The sequence below is a fragment of the Diaporthe citri genome (assembly GCF_014595645.1).
Source record: "Diaporthe citri strain NFHF-8-4 chromosome Unknown scaffold_5, whole genome shotgun sequence".
Classification (NCBI taxonomy): domain Eukaryota; kingdom Fungi; phylum Ascomycota; class Sordariomycetes; order Diaporthales; family Diaporthaceae; genus Diaporthe; species Diaporthe citri.
This window is the reverse complement of record NW_025064850.1, coordinates 5,340,771-5,358,450: the sequence shown is the minus strand read 5'-3', so window position 1 is coordinate 5,358,450 and position 17,680 is coordinate 5,340,771. Positions and strand designations below refer to the sequence as shown.

At 49.9% G+C, this 17,680-nt stretch overlaps 4 protein-coding genes across 4 annotated transcripts; 1 reads left to right on the top strand and 3 right to left on the bottom strand.

Moving 5' to 3' along the window:
- Positions 1-2,501: 2,501 nt before the first annotated feature.
- Positions 2,502-3,272, top strand: INS49_012007 (uncharacterized protein; the record flags this gene model as incomplete). The annotated part of the gene is made up of 3 exons (XM_043172714.1): positions 2,502-2,550; positions 2,619-2,895; positions 2,954-3,272. 3 exons carry the CDS (start codon positions 2,502-2,504, stop codon positions 3,270-3,272), a joined length of 645 nt encoding a protein of 214 aa, XP_043024459.1.
- Positions 3,273-6,323: 3,051 nt separating this feature from the next.
- Positions 6,324-7,104, bottom strand: INS49_012006 (uncharacterized protein; the record flags this gene model as incomplete). The annotated part of the gene is made up of 2 exons (XM_043172713.1): positions 6,324-6,807; positions 6,875-7,104. The coding sequence occupies 2 exons, from the start codon at positions 7,102-7,104 to the stop codon at positions 6,324-6,326; spliced, it is 714 nt and encodes a 237-aa protein (XP_043024458.1).
- A 2,084-nt stretch (positions 7,105-9,188) lies between these two features.
- INS49_012005 (uncharacterized protein) lies at positions 9,189-11,063 on the bottom strand (the record flags this gene model as incomplete). The annotated part of the gene is made up of 1 exon (XM_043172712.1): positions 9,189-11,063. The coding sequence occupies one exon, from the start codon at positions 11,061-11,063 to the stop codon at positions 9,189-9,191; it is 1,875 nt and encodes a 624-aa protein (XP_043024457.1).
- Positions 11,064-14,225: 3,162 nt separating this feature from the next.
- INS49_012004 (uncharacterized protein) lies at positions 14,226-15,799 on the bottom strand (the record flags this gene model as incomplete). Its single annotated transcript, XM_043172711.1, has 2 exons — positions 14,226-15,260; positions 15,380-15,799. The coding sequence occupies 2 exons, from the start codon at positions 15,797-15,799 to the stop codon at positions 14,226-14,228; spliced, it is 1,455 nt and encodes a 484-aa protein (XP_043024456.1).
- Positions 15,800-17,680: the final 1,881 nt, after the last annotated feature.

The window sequence follows — 17,680 nt, the reverse complement described above, 5'->3', positions numbered from 1 at the left end:
ATACTTGCTAAATTTTTTGTCTGACCTGCTGCCTCGTCGCTATTGCATGATAGCCTGATCTTTGATGAAAGGTCTAATATAGCTGGACCCCGTGAACGAGGCTTCCAATAATCGAAAAGGAAACGTTTGGATCTGGTCGCCGTATTTCCGGAGTCAGCGTACGCCCACCCAGCTTCCACAGTACGCCCACCCAGCTTCCACAGTACGCCCACCCAGTATAAGGAAATTGGCTGCACGCGCTATAAAAGATTAATACTATAAGGTTATTAACAAAGCATAGCTATAGCTATTCCAAAGGGGTCCTATAGCTACCCCTCTATTCGCAACTTAAAAGTTACTTCTACCCTTTTGCCCTCTGCCCCCTCGGCACCCTCTGCCCCCTCGGCACCCTCTGCCCCCTCGGCCTCTGCCCCCTCGGCCTCTGCCCCCTCGGCGCCCTCTGCGGCCCTCGGCGCCCTCTGCGGCCCACAACGCCCTCGGGGCCTCTGGGCGCTCTGGGGGCTCTGAGCTTTTTAGGCTTGTATTTTTAAAGTATCGCTTAAATTGGAAAATAGCTACCCTAGCTTTTTATATGCAGGGTAAACTTAAAAAAGTACCTAATCTTATTAATATAATACTAAGAAAAGGAAGTACTGGGTGGGCCAACGCTGGAAGCTAGGTGGGCGTACTGTGGAAGCTGGGTGGGCGTACGCTGACTCGTATTTCCGCTAGCGTATGGGTGATTGAAAGAGAGACATGGCTAAGCATCCCACATCTTATATGGGTTTCCGACCTGCAGTCTGCCTAGGCACGAAAACGTGGAGAGTGTTTGGGGGAGGAGTATTATCGTACCCCATGTTCGGCTTATGCGGTTGTCGTTTTCGTCAGCAGCTGAAAACGAAGGGAGGAAATCACCAGAATATGTAGTTCCTGGATAGAGCACGTCTTAAATCAGGTTAAAGCCCTTCTTAGAATTCTACACTGGCGGCTAGGACGAAATTCAAGTGCAGAGTGTCTTACATTTGCCCATCCACTACAACAGTGAGCAGTATAGCTTTCTGGTGCAGCATTGCTTCTACGATCAACCACTTCGGAACAAGATAGAACTTGGCTCGACCAGACCCTCAAAACTGGCTCATGAGTGGTCGTGACAAATTAATCTATTTGCATGCAACTAGAGAACTAAGGCAGCTCCCCGTCGATATCTCCACCATGATCGTCGGGGTGTTACCGTGTGATTTGTTCTGTGGTGTATGCGGGGACAGGACTCCGGCTCGGCCACAATTGTAGGACCGGTCTAGGAGCCTCCTCAAAGCTCGGATCAACGGCTCCATGAACGCACGTCTACTTCCCCGTTGAAAATCCTCTTTCCACTTCGCCTGATTCGCAAGTCAATGGTTCCAGCCATTCGATCCCCGTTCCTCCGAGAGTCAGTCTGCCGTGCTTCTGGAAAGTAGCTCGAGGCCTCTGGCGAGCCAGTCTCTGCTCCGCTGGCACGCTCCGCTGGCATCTGCCGCTAAAACCTCCTCCTAGCATTTTGAATCCCCATGTCGTTGAATGGGCCTCTTCCATTCTACTTCCCAAGCGGTAACAGTGCAGGCCAGAGCACAATTTACCCGGACACGAGTGCCGAACATGGACGTTCTATGGTAGCGATATTGATATATTGGAGCTTGTCAAAATGCAACGGGACACAATTCTAATTTTGGAATGACATCGCTGCCAGAATCATCATTCGGATTCATGGCGGCGGCAGAACCTCCGATTGAATGTCAACCTGAGAGACTGGATTTAGCCAGCCGTCACATCTCTAGGGCATAGAGCCACTGATATAATGGAGATCTGTCCAGACAATTACATTTTACTCGCATTTGATTCGTCACCTTTTACCCTATCAGACGGCTTGGCGTTCTTCGAGGCCTGCTTAAGCAGGTTGGGGAAGGCCTAGAAGCAGGTGACCGAAGTCCGACACTACTGGCGACCTGTTCTCTGGAAGAAGTCTGAACATCTGCCGCTGATAGTTTGCATGTCAACTGACCATAGAGGCATGCTTCTGGTCCTGAGGGCAGGTGCATAATTGGCCAATACTGGATGTGCACACCGTAGGTATCCCGATTGCAGCTATGTATCTGGCAGGTGGGTGGCACCGATGTCTGCGCACGTGTAAAAGTAATTAATCCTATATTGTGAAGCATTTACCCTCCCTATCACGTCCTGGACGAGAATCTACATGCGGGTGGTTCATTAAATTCGAGATGAGCAAAGTGCTCTGGGGATCGCGCATCTGATCGTTTTTGTCTCCTGCAACCAAGCACGCCAGGGTGGCCAAATCACACATCAGATCTTTGGAAATCAATTTAATCCAGGAGTGCCTCCATCTATCGTTTAATGGTTCCTGAGACTGGCTCCTCATCCAAGTCGCTCTTCATCTAAAGGCCTGCGGCCCTTCTCGCGTCCTACAACTTCTGCAGCTTCTGCAGTCATCTCATAACCAGGAGAACCCTTGGACACGGCGCGTGACAATGTCTTGGTTGTCTGTCCTCCTTTACACCCTCTCAATACTGGGGACAGGTACGAACACCTTTGACTGTGCACCACCCTCAGAGGCGTCTCTAATCAGATTTCATCATCCCATGTAGCCTCGGCGGCCGACAGCATTGTTTTCAAAGACCCTGACACGGGCTTCACCTTTTCTCAGTACAATGCGCAATACCAGTATAACAGCCCCAGTACCATCAGTTTCCGAACCGCCGTCCCTAATCCGGCCGCGGCTCCATATGACGTCGTTCTACAGGTGACAGCCTTGAAGAACGTGGGCTGGCTTGGTCTCGCTTGGGGTGGGACCATGCTCAACAACCCCTTGACCATGGCATGGGCGAACGGAAACTCTGTCACAGTGTCAAGCCGGTGGACGAAGTGCGTTTTCCATATTCCGTCCTCGGGACTTCTCTCAATATACTGACTGGTTCTATAGGGGACGCTCTATGCCAACTGCGTACACCGGCGAGACGCTTCAAGTCCTCAAGACCGGGACCAAGGTCAACTCCACGCACTGGCAGGTGACGCTGAGGTGCAGCGGATGCACCTCTTGGGCCACCACCTCGGGCTCGACCACAACGCTCAACCCAGGCGGCTCCAACAGGCTGGCCTACGCGTACGCCACGGCCGCTCCGTCAACGCCGTCCTCTAACACATCTTCCTTTGGCGTTCATGATAATTTCGGCTACTGGAGTCAGGACTTTGCCCAAGGGCAGAATGCGGATTTCCAGGCTCTGGTCTCGAAAAACAGCTAGTGATATCTTATTATGTTGCTGTTCGTCATCGCAAGTCTGTGAAAGAGCTGCCTAGGGTTTGTGTGTCTTCGGAGGGACGTCTCTTCGCATTCCGGATGCCTCGTGACAGAGGGGGCCCGGGTACTTGCTACTTCCGGTAGCAGGTAATATCCATGTCATATCATCCCTATTGCTGTCTTGTATGATCATATTATAATTCCAATGGCCAGGTAAACATTCTTCCCATCGCATACATTTACTTCGGCAGGGCTATAATTAATAATTTTTGTGAATGCGCTGACCTCAATCTTGTCTCGGATTGTCTATAATTGGTATGCCTGGACCGCGTAAAACTACCCGACGACAGTGCCTATTACTGAATTGGAGGGCTAGATGACCTTGAAGTCCTGCCGTCGATTCCTGTCTACTTCTAGCATACACTTGGTATTTCGAGTTATCTGAAAGGTTGGAGATACGCGTGCGGCTCTGCGGCAAGAGAATGGGGCCGCATCCCGCCCCGGGGAGCGCAGGCAAAATCAGACTCGTACTAGTAAAGAAGCAGATGGACACGACCATCGCACTTTTGCCTCTCTTTCAACTCCGACGATCGAAATTTTCACGGCTCCACTTTCAGTCGGTTTCGCTCACCGGCATTCAAGCATCCCTACAGACTGCAGCACATACTACAACAGCGACAAGCACATCAAAAACACCCCAGCTCACAAAGAGACGCCTGTGGAGCCTCTGAGAACAACTAAGCACAACCCCACCAACGAAAAGTTCACAATAACGAACGTCCACACCGGAGTCTAAGTAGGCGTCGAAGTTAGAGATGGACGCACGTCCTAGTACACCAATGACGGAACAGAACCTCGGGCCGAACAAAGTGGATCAGGCGCCAGAGAGGGTGGAGGGACTCAGCCGGAATCAAGCCGGAACGCAACACGAAGACGACTCAACAGTAAACAAACAAGGCCCAGACGAGGTGAGGCCCAGGGTCCAAGTAGAGTTGAAAGGCCAGGATGCTTCCTTGGAAGCTATCGGCAAGACCAGCAAAAGCTTTGTTGTCCCAGGCCACGACTGGGCCGCATGGCCAAGGGAGCTTGAGAGAACATGTCCGGATTGGACGGAAGCGTTCAAGGGGATCCCACTCCGCTGCACTGTGGGCCAGCCATCAAGATTAGTCCGTGTATAGTCTGGACAGGTGGTGTGTCCAAAGCAGCTTGTACAATATGCCGCCGTGTCATATGCATGGGGCCAGTGGAAAGACATGAAGGAAATGTTGTGCAAAATAAGGAGTGTGATGGGGCGAGTTGGACTGACTTACGCCTGGATAGACCAAAAGTGTATAATCCAGGATTCGGAGGCTGACAAGAGGACCGAAATAAAAAGGATGAGGGAGTACTATGCACAGGCGGCGATCACTTACGTGATGGTTCCGGAGTGGTCAACAACGTTCACCTGGGAACTAGCTGGCTCTGTCATGGGCAAGGAGCAATCTGTAAGGACCGTCTCAGAAATCAGGGCATTGAAGGAAAAAGAATGGGCATCAAGGGTGTGGACAATGTAGGAGGCATCGCTCTCTGGCAGGACCGTGTTCGTGGGGAGGAGCGAAGTGAAGAGCGCAGTGGAGCTGGCGGTAGCCCGCTCGCTGAGCTTTCTCTCAGGATATGCGAGTGGACATGTGCATGCAGCGTGGCGTAGGAAAGCGGAAACCATAACCGTTGTGGTTGCGAAGGAGCCAACTTTTCAATGTCCAGCCCTCCCCAACCACATCTTGAGGAATTCGATAATACTGACGGCAACAGATTATGCCAAGACAAGTTATGACTATTTTGACGACTTGTGGAGGGTCACAGGGCAACGACAGTGCAGCCTAGAAGAAGACAGGGTGTACGGGATGCTTGGCCTGTTGCGAGGTGGCGACGCAATGGCTTTAGAGTACGGTATAGGATTTGAGGAGGCAGTAGGAAGAGCTGCAGATATGGGGCTAGTGTCATCTGACATACTCCTGGCAGAAACCAGCTTACAGCAAATGGGAAGATGCTGATGCCCCAGGCCAGGAACGGAAAGGAGGTACATGTCTACCAAAAGGAGGAGGTGGGATGGGACTACGGAGCTCCAACCCATACAGCTCACACCGGAGGGGCTGTGCAAGGTGCAAGCAGTCACGTTCCACATGCAGAGGAGACCAGACAGGTTCGAAGAAAGTGGCCGCAGATTCTTTTGTAAAAATCGGGAAGGCGGGAGAGATTTTGAACAGAAATTTGACAGTGGAGTGCCCGAAGGCGAGGAATGGAGGGGAGACTGGCTGGCGGTGGTTGAGATAAAAGAAGGGCGTTGGCCTAGTCGAGCCATTCTGGTCAAGTATGAGACCCAAGATGAGAGGAGGCTTCACAAATTGCAGACGCTGGAAGCAGACATATGGTACCTCGAGAACGAGTACGTGAGGGAGTTCCTGCTTGGCTAGTCCCTGGTGGAGTTTGTGGATCTGCTGCAGAGCAACGACAGGACGGCACAAGCAGCATTATTGATGGAAGAATAATATCCTCTGCCTGATCCCAACAGCGAATGCTAGGAGACTCCTGTTCTTCATAGTTTCCTCATCATGATTCGCTCCAGTCTCTGTGAGCCATTTTAAACGAGTTAAGGTCTAATACATTTTAATCTTGTGTAAGTTCCAAATATTAATATAATTAATTCTTATTGTGAAAATTTTACTTAGCAATAATTAGCAACTTAAATTAACCTTAAACTTTTTATTTAATATTTAAAGAAATATAGGGTTTATATAAGTTGCAGAGGTTGCATTCCTAAGAAATAAAAAGAGTGAAAAAGAGTGGCAGTTTTAAATATCTTAAAAGAGAAAGCATAAATCATTTGGGGAGAAGAAGATTATTTCTGCAAGGGGATCCAATATTAGGTAGTTAAGTAAAATCAGCATTATTTAACGTCCATCCATAACTTCGTTACTTGCTCTTCCAGTTTGGCTTGATGTTCTATATACTGACCAAAAGATATTTCCCTTCTTACTGCATACAACCTCCTCCACGACGGACCGAGCTTGCCCATTCAAGGAAGACCTTGTTGAGTGTCTACGTGTTCATTTAGACCCCACGCCTGACTGCTGTCATCGTGGACAGTAGCACGTCTCATGTCTCTCTTGTATTTGAAGGCAAATTCACCACCCACTGCCCTATGCATGGTGCAAGTGTTGTCCCAGATAACAAGGTCTCCAACATTTTCCCATTCAACCATAAGGCGATACTTCTCTTGCGTAGCATGTCTGAAGAGCTTATCGAAGAGTCTCTTGGAAGCCTCAGTGTCAAGATCCTCGATATGATGAATATGCATGGCAATGTACAGAGTCATACGGCCAGATCTCTCATGCTTCTGTGCTACCCTGTGACGGCCCATAGGGTAATCGGCGGGCTCAGTGTCTGCGAAGTGCTCAGCAGCAGCCAGTTTCTTCGAGTGCAGAATGGAATGACAACCGATGTAGTCATTTTCGAGGAATTCCTTCTTAGTCTCCTCATCAAGGTCGTCCCACGCCGTACTGCGTTGGATCCATCAGTGAATAGGGTCATGGAGTAATGGCTAGTATGCTTACTTTCTTCACCAACTCCTCTATCAAGCGACAGCTCTCCTTGGTTACGCCTTCAGCAAAGTCCAAGCCTTCAACGATAACACCGAAACCAGATTTCAATTCCTGGATCTGGGGAGCTATGGCGAGCGAGGTGACGGTTTCTGTGGTGTTAGCAGACAGGGTGGAGCTTGGCTTGAATTGTCTTGCGCTAAATGTTCCGTCCCCAGCAATATGGTTGGAAATTGTTGTTCTCGAAGTGAAGTACATCTTATATGAATCAGAGAAAGGGAATTTATATACTTGTTCAACTTTGGGTCAGAATAGGCGCACCCGCTAAACTGACATGAAGCCGAATCATGATGATCATGTTCCGTAGCCGCGTCACGAAGGTGCCCTGCCTGCATGGCATGCTAACATCCGTTGCCGAACAAAACTTTCTAGACTCGACTTGCAGCGAGATTCAATTCAGAATATCCTCATGATGGCTTCGTTGTTGGGCCGACTAGAGACAATGCGCATGGATCTATCCACACCAACCATACCGTCCATTACCGGGACCAGGGGCCCGTTACCGACCGTAACCGACAAAACGGCCACCGTCCGTAGCCGATGCCTTTATCGGATCCATAGGTCGATAACCTCGCAAGAGTCAATAGGACTGTAAGCCATTGCTGCTAGGACCAGACGGGAGTGTACAGCATTTCAAAGATGATCATTTCTTTTCTGTTCTGTTATGGCAAAACTTCTTTGTATGAAACTGAACCATTGTAGTATTGTATTAGAACAATCATGTCCCACAGGAGACCAAGACACAATAATAAGAATCCTAAACATCTTTGACCAGCTCAGCTAATTAATGAAAGAACAAGGACAAGATGAAATTTCTTTGTTAACAAGAATGCTAAATATTCGGTCCTTCCGCTTGTATCCCTACGCATTGCTGGACATCTGATCTGTCAGGTACAGCTTCCCATAAGCTTTCAAATCTCTCTGAAAATTTCGTTCCCAGCTAAGCGAGCTCGTTCCGAAGATGGCACCATTCCTACCCACAAACAGGTCTATACTGATCAGAAGCACCCTTGGGGAAGCAACTGCGCCAGCTCATTTACCTCTGTGGTTTTGGTGCCTCCTCGCAGTGGCTGGCACCGTCTGCTTTGTCTTATTCATTTACAAATCTGTCATGTTATGCCGAAACACTGGCAGAACCCAAAGTCGCGCAGACAATGCCTCAGTCGAAGCTGGCATATTTGAGGTGCAGGAGCCAATTTCGAAGCCGCCACGCGCATACAGCCCCCAAACTTAGAGCACAATTTATGTAAGAAGCATATCCCCGCGTTATTAATTCTGCGAAGCGGTTTTCTCCAAGAACGAGGAAAGTAGATTTGTTGTCGGGTAATGGTTTGTGACCTGAGGAGGTAAGTAATTCAGTTCTGGAGCAAGTGTTTCATCAGCGTCTTTGCATTTGATTCTTCCACTCTTTTTGCAAATATCAACTAAAACTCTGGGATCGCTGGGCGACAATAATCTTTTGCAATGTTGGTTTGATAACTTGCAAGTCCGAATGACTAAAATGAGAATGCATCAAAATTCTGTGTTCCTATACACTAGCTATGCTACCCAACTGGTGATCATGCTTATTTCAACCAGAATGTAGATCGACATAGGAGTTTGTATGCTGTTGAAATTGACGTCAGTTTCAAAACAACCAAGTCAACGCCGCAAAACTCCATTGCGATCGGCTCCGGCTTCCTGTCCCGCTGGACCGGCAACCAACCCCTGCACCAAAAAGAGTGGGAACTACCGATTGGGAATTTAATGGGGCTGCTTTCGTCAGAAAGTACCTGCAGTGAGTCGTGAAATAATTGGAGAGTTCCAGTGACTGTGACTGCGGATATATGGGGGGTTATAACATCGAAGGTCAGTTTAAGCCTCTTCGCGTTGTTAATCCTTGAGTTGATTGCCTTGAGCATTTCAACCTACTTAGAATAAACCTCATGCTTTTCAAGCATAATAACGAATATGTTAATCTAGTTTAATAGCTGTAATCTTTTGCTTTCACTAAAGTACTTATACTTACGTGCTACCCTTACTTTGAGATAAACTTGCTTATTATAGTTAAAGTTGATTTTCTATTTATAGCAGGGCTATTAAACTATTTATATTCATATATTAGATTAAAATTTAACTTATCGGGATCTCAGGCATATATACTTTTAACTTAACTTGTATCAGTTTCATAATAATTGCGATAAGTTTTAGGATTATTTTTAAAGAATTTTAAGGGACAAGATTACGCTGCTTAGTGTTGAGCCTGCATCTCCGGTTTTCGATTGTTCAAACTAAGCCTGGTCTTAATCTCCCGGTGCCTCAAAGACCAACCCTTTGTTATGCCTCTCTTGAAATCCCGCCTCAGAGTATGCAAAGTCTCTTACTCCAACATCAGAGTGCTGAGACCAGAACGTCGTCTGGTCAGGCTCCTTCATCCATACAAACTTCTCAATCTTACCCTTTGGATCCAACACAGACATAGCCTCCTTGTGTCCATAAAAGGCGGCTAGATCGGAAGGCGTCCAGCCTTGGTTATCCTTTGGCTCGCGGTCACTCACACGCTGCAGTACAAGAAGCAGCGGAGATACAACTCCTGCGAATGCGGCGGAGTGTAGAGCTGACCAGCCGTATCGATCTCTTGTGTCGACGGAGGCGCCACGTTCCAGAAGTAGCGTGGATACTTCCGTGTTCTCCGCTTCAAGCGCATGTTGTAATAGGGTGACGCCGCCCCGCGCGTACTCCATGCTCAAGCCGGCATCCAAGAGTTGCTCCATTGCTCTGCGCGTCTGACCGTCACTTATAGCATCCCAGACTGGGTGTGTCTTGTCATCCGGGAGATCCCCGAATTCAGCGCCGTGGTTTCGCAGGATCGATATGACAAGGGGGTCGCCCCAGCCAACGCTCAGTTCCACAAGGGAATGCCCCTGGGCATCCGAGACGTTAGGACTAGCCCCCTTGCCAAGAAGATAGGTCATCGTATCGGTGGCTCTCGCCTGGGCAGCTACCATGAGAGGTGTATAGCCAGCTGTGTTGCGGCAATCTTTGATGTCGATCGACTCGTCAACCAATACTTCGAGTGTCTTCGAACACCCGCAAGCAGCAGCACAATGTGCGGCGGTATTGCCAGATGCGCCTTTCGCCGCTAAGTCTGCACCATACTGCGAAAGCAGTTTGAGGATTGGTGTGCCCTCTTCGCCGGCACTCGCCGCCTTGTGCAAAGGTTGGTCGCCATGTTTGCATTCTGCTTCAACGATCGCGCCGTTCCCGACGAGGAGCGACAGCACAAGGTGTCCAGCTGCGTTGGTTATCATGTGTAATGGAGTCAAGTGGAGATTCGACCGCGCATTGACATTGGCGCCATGATCGATCAGAAGTCTGGCACTGTCCGCGTCACTCATATCTGCTGCAACGTGCAGCGCCGTGAGTCCTTCTTTGTCAACAGCTCCGACGTTGGCTCTGCCTTCCTCCAAGAGCCATTGAACAATTGCCAATTGTTTACCCTTGATCGCATGGAACAAGACAGTTTGACCTCGCGCGTCACGCATCTCCAAAGTTTTCGTCTTCTTGTATAGACTTTTGACCATGTCCAGGTCTCCCATCCGCGCACTGAAGTGGATGCTCTGCATATCGAGGGTGTCGACACGAGTGTATTGCTTCTCCCCTTTCAGCAAGAAATTGATAGTTGCGTCGTCGCCGCCCTCCATGGCCCAGTCTAGGGCCGTCTCTCTTGCAGCGTTTTCTTCGTTCAAAGGAACACCTAGCTGCAGAAGCTCCTGGCAGATTGAAACGTGGCCCCGTCTGGCGGCCCAATGAAGAGGCATAGCTCCTTGGTCGTCTCGATACTGAAGGCCTTCCTTGTTGTTGATGATGAGCTTCGCCGCTTCGACATGATTATTTTGGATTGCTGCAATCAAAGCCACACCAAACGCATCAGGTCCTGGTCTTTCCCTGCCAGACTCGCCGTGTATGATGTTTTTCAGTGCCTGGAGGTTATTGGAACTGGCTGCCCACTTCAACATTGTGGCAGTTTCCTCGGATGATGCTTCCTGTTGCTTCTCGACATCACGGTTTGTCTTGTTCTGTTTGCGGTAGGCCGGAGAGCATTGGATCATCAATGCAATGCAACCCAATGGGATTGCAACCAGTGAGAGGAAGATCGCTTTAGTGTAAAGCACCATGCGACGTCTTGATTTGAGCACACCATATCCAGAGAAGACCAGAAGCATCAGCACAAGTGACACATAAATGTAAAATTGCCAGGGTGAAGCAGTCGCGAAGACGTCAATCTGCATGCTAAAAAGGGCCTGATGATGATTAGAAGGTGTCACACAAGCAGAAGAGAGTAGACAAATCTCATACCGAAGTGAACAGAAGTGGAAGAAAAATGAACTTGATTGTGGCAACGTTAGATCATGATTCCATGAGAGGGCACTTTTTGAATGACTTGCCGTGATCCAAGTTAACCTTCTGATGCTGTCATTCTGGTCCCTTGATCGATACCCTTCATCAATGGAGATGAGATTTGTGACCCGCTGTATAAGTGCATCAGTTTCTTGCAGCAGTTCTGCTGAGATTCTGAGGTCGATCCTCTCAAATCTCTGAACATATCCGTTTGCGATCGCCATGGTTTCGAAGTTATTGATGCGGTCTTCTGCCCATCTTGGGTCGCCATACACATCTCTCAAGAATGCGATTCGTTGCAGCTGCGTCTTCAAGACCAAGCGGAATTCTTCCCAGTGCTGTGCAGCAAGAACCAGGGTCCGTACAATGCTGCGGTCGGTCTCAAGGCGTTCCTCTAGCACCTCCACACGCTGTCAAACCACGCCCTTGTCAGTCTGAGTGTCACACATCTTGAGAAGCCTTCCAACTTACGAATGAGCTCAGAAAACTTGAGGATGCCAAGAGAATAGCTTCCCAATTCTCGAGCATGTATTCGAGCTGCTGGAATATGTAATCGAGTGGAGATGCTCTGGCTTTCACTTCAATATCGTAGTTTTGATACACGAGTGCATCGTATGCGAAAAGGGTTGTTTCAAGAGTCCGACAGCGGAATCGGAATAATTGTAAGTTCCAGTCGGCATGGTAGAAGTTAACACAGCTAAGTAGAAGCAATAGCGTTAGCAAGCCTCCAAGTAACAACGGTAGCAAAGGAGTTGCAAGAGGTCGAAGAATTACCTTGTGCCAAAGCGAATGCTGGTCACTCCGTTGGTTGTCTCAATCTTAGGGGAGCTGTATACCTCATCCGAAGGTCGTGACTCGAGCTGGAGGTAGAACTTGAAGTTCTTATGGAGCATATAGTGGCCGCAAAGCTGACCGTCAACACAGCGCTTACAGGTACAAGAGCCACTACCCCAAGCATCAGACACGACGTTATTTCCTAGAAGGCCGTAGGGATACTGTGAGAATCTAGAGAAATCCAGATGCTCAAACAAGGGCATCAGCAGCCTCGTGGGACAATTTGGGCCATATCGAAATACCCGACATCCTTGGTCGTTGACAGCTTCGGGGTACATGCGGAGATATCTCGCGAGCGCATCCGCTGTGGAAAATGAGTTGCTTGTGCTGCCGTCTTGTACAATGACCCTGAACAAAGCGCTGTCTTTGAGGCTGGGCTGTTCCCCTGCACCTCCGTCGGGGAGATCCTCCGGCCTAACTTGGGTTGTCGGCCGTTGATATGCAGCTGTCGAGGGCTGTTGCTGCTGCTGTAGAGGTGGCTGCTGCAATCCGGCTTGGGGTAGTGGATAACTAGAGTACTCCTGTGCCGGTGCATCGTACCGACCTTGTTCTACACCTGGGGCCCCAGGCGGCGGTGCGTAAGGGTTTGCTTGTACCGGAGGTGGCTCGTAGCTGCCTCCATAGTAAGCATTGCCTGAGGAGGCTTGCGCATTTGGCGGGGCCGAGTATGGTGTGTAGTAGCTCTGTGGAAGTTGGTGCGGGCGATATGGGGCACTCTGGGTGCTTGTTCCATAATATGGCACAGACTGTGGAGGGAGATAGCCCTGGGCAGGCATAGGCGGCGGAGCAGATTGATAGGCATGGCCCTGCGATGTTGGATTAGGAGCATAAGGCTCTGCTGAGAATGCGCCAGGTGGCTTGTTCGCCGGATATGCCGCATAGTAGTCATATGGTTGAGCTGATATGGGTTGTTGGTATGGGAATCTGTTAAATGAAGCAGGCTGATATTGGGGGTAGCTGGAAGGCTGTTGGGCTGCTGTCACGCTTGGTCTTTCCGAAGTCTGAGCAGCCTTGACTGAAGACTCTTCTGCTGCATCGTACGGGTATGGTAGCGGCAATGGCGGCAGCGATGAGGTTGCTTCTTGGAACTGCGACTCCGATGAACCTCGTTGAGCTGATGGCGCATCCAAAATTACTGGCAGGTCTGGCAGTGGTAGCGCTGATAGTGTTGGTGCTGGTGCCAGTGATTGATTTCGCTCCTCGTTCTCACTTGGAGCTGGTGACGACGCCATCGCAACGCGTGCTGTTCATTCAGTAGCACCGGAATCGAGACAAGGCAGATGTCTTCTGTTGATGTGAACGACTTTGGGAAGAACAAACATAGCATTGCTTTTCTCATAGAACTTATAGGCAAGCACGGCTGCGACAACAAGTAAAGACAGCTAGACCCTTGCCGGTTGATCAGCTCGTGAGAAGCCATCAAATTCAGCTCGGGAGACGCCACCGAGTTCAGCTGTGCTGCAGCCATCACGGACTAGTAGATGGGGCGCAAGGTAATTGGCCCATTGCCAGGGGGTCCTTAAACTAATCAACAAACTACCCATGTAAGGTCTAGAACCAAGGATAGCTTCTTCATGCCTTTTCTCTTGAGGCGGCAAGCTGGCTGCATGCAGGATTATTGGATGGTTGTTGGCGAGGGTTTGGACCACAGTCGTCAGGGGATTCATACGTCAGTTGTACTGTATAGTGACATGGAAAAAGTCTCAGGACAGTCACGCAAATTCCCACCCAAATCCACCATTTTTAAATAGAGATTATGTTTTTACAGCACTTTATTTAATTTTTATATGATAAAGTCTTCTCTGAAAGAAGTGTTCATTGGATCTAGTTCTAGTAAGACTCGGGAGAAAGCACGTCAACTGAAAACTGCGAGCACAACAAGGAGAAGGCCGTGGCGTTGCAGCACAACACATTCTGGAAGTAATCCATCGTTGAGTCTCTGCTGGCTGTACATGCTTGTGACTTAAGGATTTAGTAGTCATCTATCTTCTACGTCAAGTGTACCCAAGTCTCAGCTCCTACTGCAGCATCGTCTCAGGGACGCTGTTCTCAAACGCTCAGTTTGTTTAAATAAATTTCCCTTCTGCAAGACTCTCCCCATCCTTTCAGTATATCGCTCGCCCCGTCTTTACCTCGCCTGGCAAGAACCCTAACTCTGCCATGCCAGCCACAAGGTCCACCAACATCTTGTCACATCCAGCGGCCGCCATGATGCCCACCGTTACCGGCAATGTCTCGTTGCGCCGCGTAACCCTCGAATAATAAGTTCGCTCACCAATGGGCACCGCGTAGTCAGGAGCCCCCGACAACACGCTCATGAAAGTCGCAGGATAGCTACCGCCGAATACGGCGCTGGGTGGTTCCGGGTAAATATCGCGGTATTCTTCCAGGCCGGCGCCGAGAGGATACATGAGAATGGCAGACTCGCAAGTTGGCAATACATGCGAGCTAAACCAATCACGATAAGTGTTCACTCGGGTAAGAGCATCGTCATACAGGTCTTGGGTGAGCGTTTCTCCACGCTCGATACGCGATGCGGGCACGGGACCTATGTAAGGTGATCGCCCGAATTTGGCTTGATACGCGGCGTTGAAAGGCTGCCACCAGAGTCTTACTTGGTCGAAGTTTGTTATGTTCGAGTATGCCGATTGGAGGTAGGGTTGTATGCCCTCGGAGTGATTCGCGTGTAACTTGAAAGAGCTGTTGGTGCTCACTTCGTCGATTGTGGCGTTAAGATACGTTGATAATTGAGACAGGAAGGACTCAAAAACAGGCATAGATGTCGCGTTCTCCGTCGGCCAGAACTCGGTTGGCAGAATGATTCGACGTGGGAGATGTGCATAAGGCTTGCTAGGGAACCAGTTTGTGTATGCGGTTTGCAAAAGCAAAGCCGAACGTGATAGAAGGCCCGGAACATCGAAGATAGGAGACTGCGGTAGAATGCGCATCGGTGGAAGACTTCCATTTGTCGGCCGTAGGCCGAAGAGGCCGTTGGCTTTTGATGGTAGTCGGATCGAGCCGCCTGTGTCGCTTGCCGTGCCGAAGTCGACCCAACCGTACGAGGCCACGCCGGCGCCAGTTCCACAGGAAGAGAAGGCAGGGCTTTGGTAGTTGTCGCCGCGGGGATTGAAAGGGGCAAGCTGGTCAACGAAGTCACTAGTGAGGTTAGAGCCATGGACTCAGGGGTACATGGATCCGTTGCATGAGCAGTCAAAACTTACGCGGGGACCTCGCCCAGCGCTACCTGAGTTGTCTTTACTTTTCCGATGACAACTGCGCCCAAGTCGATAAGCTTCTGTAAACTCGGTGCGTTTTCGCCTGCAGGGTCGTCCAACTCGCGAAGGGCGCGCGAACCGGCAACGGTGCGGATACCCTTGAGATCGTAGTTATCCTTGACTACTAGTCGCTTGCCAGATAGGGGTTTCTCCCTGGACGGAGGTGGATAGTACAGCCTCGAAGGAACAGCAATGCTCAGTGCTCCGTTGGCGTCGGTTTCAACCGCTCCGGTCACGGACACGTAAGAGCCATTCAGTCCCTCAGTCACGGGCGTCTCGAACGCAAAGTTGTGGTCCCTGTATAGCCGATAAACCCTGGTGATCTTTCCAGATGGGTGAAACAAGTAAGGTCCGGACGGAGGAGATGGGTTCGGACCAGAATAGTATAGGACCGCAGCTCTCATGGCATGAAGATACTGCTCTGCATCCTCTGATAATTGGTTGGATCTGTCACTGATAGCGACCATGGAGAGGAAATAAGACGAAAAAACGTCATCACTCTTTGCAAAGTCTGCTACCATCACTTCGAGTTGATCCGCGTTGATAGAAGTCCAGTTCGATGATAAGGAGAGAAGTGTTCCTGGTGTAGGATGATGAATAAACTGTGTCCATTCTGGCGCCAGATTCCCAACGGCTTCGTCCGGTGAGTAATACGACGTGCCATTGAGTTGGAATACAAAAGAAGCCTTTGCACAAACTAAGAGCGCCAAGGATAAAAGGCATTGCAGCAGCGTTGAACTCATCTTGACAAACGTTGGCGAAGACACACCCAGTATTTCGTGAAAGTGTTGTTCTGTTTCCTGTGAACTCACGGAGTCATTAAATAGCTCCTACAGTGGGGCCAAAAAATTATTTACCGGTTATGCATTCACACCCAACGGAAAAGGACTCGCCACTGAACTTAGACAACTTCCCTCTGCCTCCTACACTTTGATTCATCACCCACTTCGCTTTATCACCCACATTGCCGGCATTGGGACCAAAACAGGCTTCAGGCAGTTCCTATGACAAAAACAATGCATGCCGAGACGCGGAGAAGCGGAGACTAAACGCAGACTTTGTAATACGATAGGGTGTAAAACCAGTCACGGGGACTTTTATCTTCGGAAAAGTCAAATGATATCCGTCTGTTCGTTGAATAGCGGAAACTTCTTCCAATGACTCCATGTAGGTGCCGGCGCCCGGCACCGCAACCGGCATCCTACAGGGCATAAAGGTCTAGACTGGTGGTCTTCCCAGCCTATTCAAAGGCCATCGTAGAAAGTCGGGTCGCGCTAGGGGGCCGGGAAGTCTTCTCCAAGTCTCTATAGTAAGACCTCAGGCTTGCTTTCCGCAGCTGAGGAGCTTCCCTCCGCCTTCCTTGCGTCAAAGATTGCCTGGCGGACATGTACCCAGTTTCCAGAGAAGTCGTGGACCACGTAGGTTCCACCTTTCGAGGCGCCTTGACGGATGCACGTTAAACACTCTGCTTGCTCGAAGTTGTCTCAACAATTTAACCCGAAGCCGCACATGAATTATGGGACAATCTTGGTGTGCTATGTAAGAAATCTCTGGAATGCAGACATTTTTATCAATGAGCCCCTCTACACGACTCTCGCATTTCGTCTTCTACTAACATCCGCTGTCCTGTCTCCCTCTGGATAACCCCAGCTATCCTTGCCCCAGGTTCCCCACATCCGCCACCAGCGTCTACCATAGGACAGACCCTTCCTATACGTCCAGCGGTTGTTGGGCACACGACGGACGGGGGGCCGCCCATGTAAGCCTGGCGAGTTATTAGCATCAGTAAAGAACTCTGAATCAAAATGAGCATGTAGCATGTGAAACTCACATCTCCCCTTATATTTTCCTGAGCGCGGGCGTGTCGTAAACTGGCGGCAGTCATGGCAGAACCTCCGCTCACCCATCCAGCCACGCAGTCTCACGTGTAGCGGACAGGTGGTGCACGCACAGTGTGTGCATCGGGGTATCCGACATACCGCGTGGTCGGTGGGATACTTGCGACAGAACGAAAAGTCGTGGCACCTTAGATAAGTACGCGAGCTATACGGCTTGTTCAGGTCGACTCGGTTTTCGTAAGAGTGATGCCGTTTGCGGTGCGCCCGGGCGTTTTGGGCAACACCTGACATTGTCTTTTCGCCGCATGTGCACTCAATGGCCTCTTGGGGGAGTGTTTGGTCATATGATAACAGCCAGAGTCGTTCCGGAATCAAGGGGAGCGTCAGGGCGCGGAGAGCGTGTGACGAGAGGGAAAGGCAGACGAGGTCGTTCTGTTGGCAGTGGGA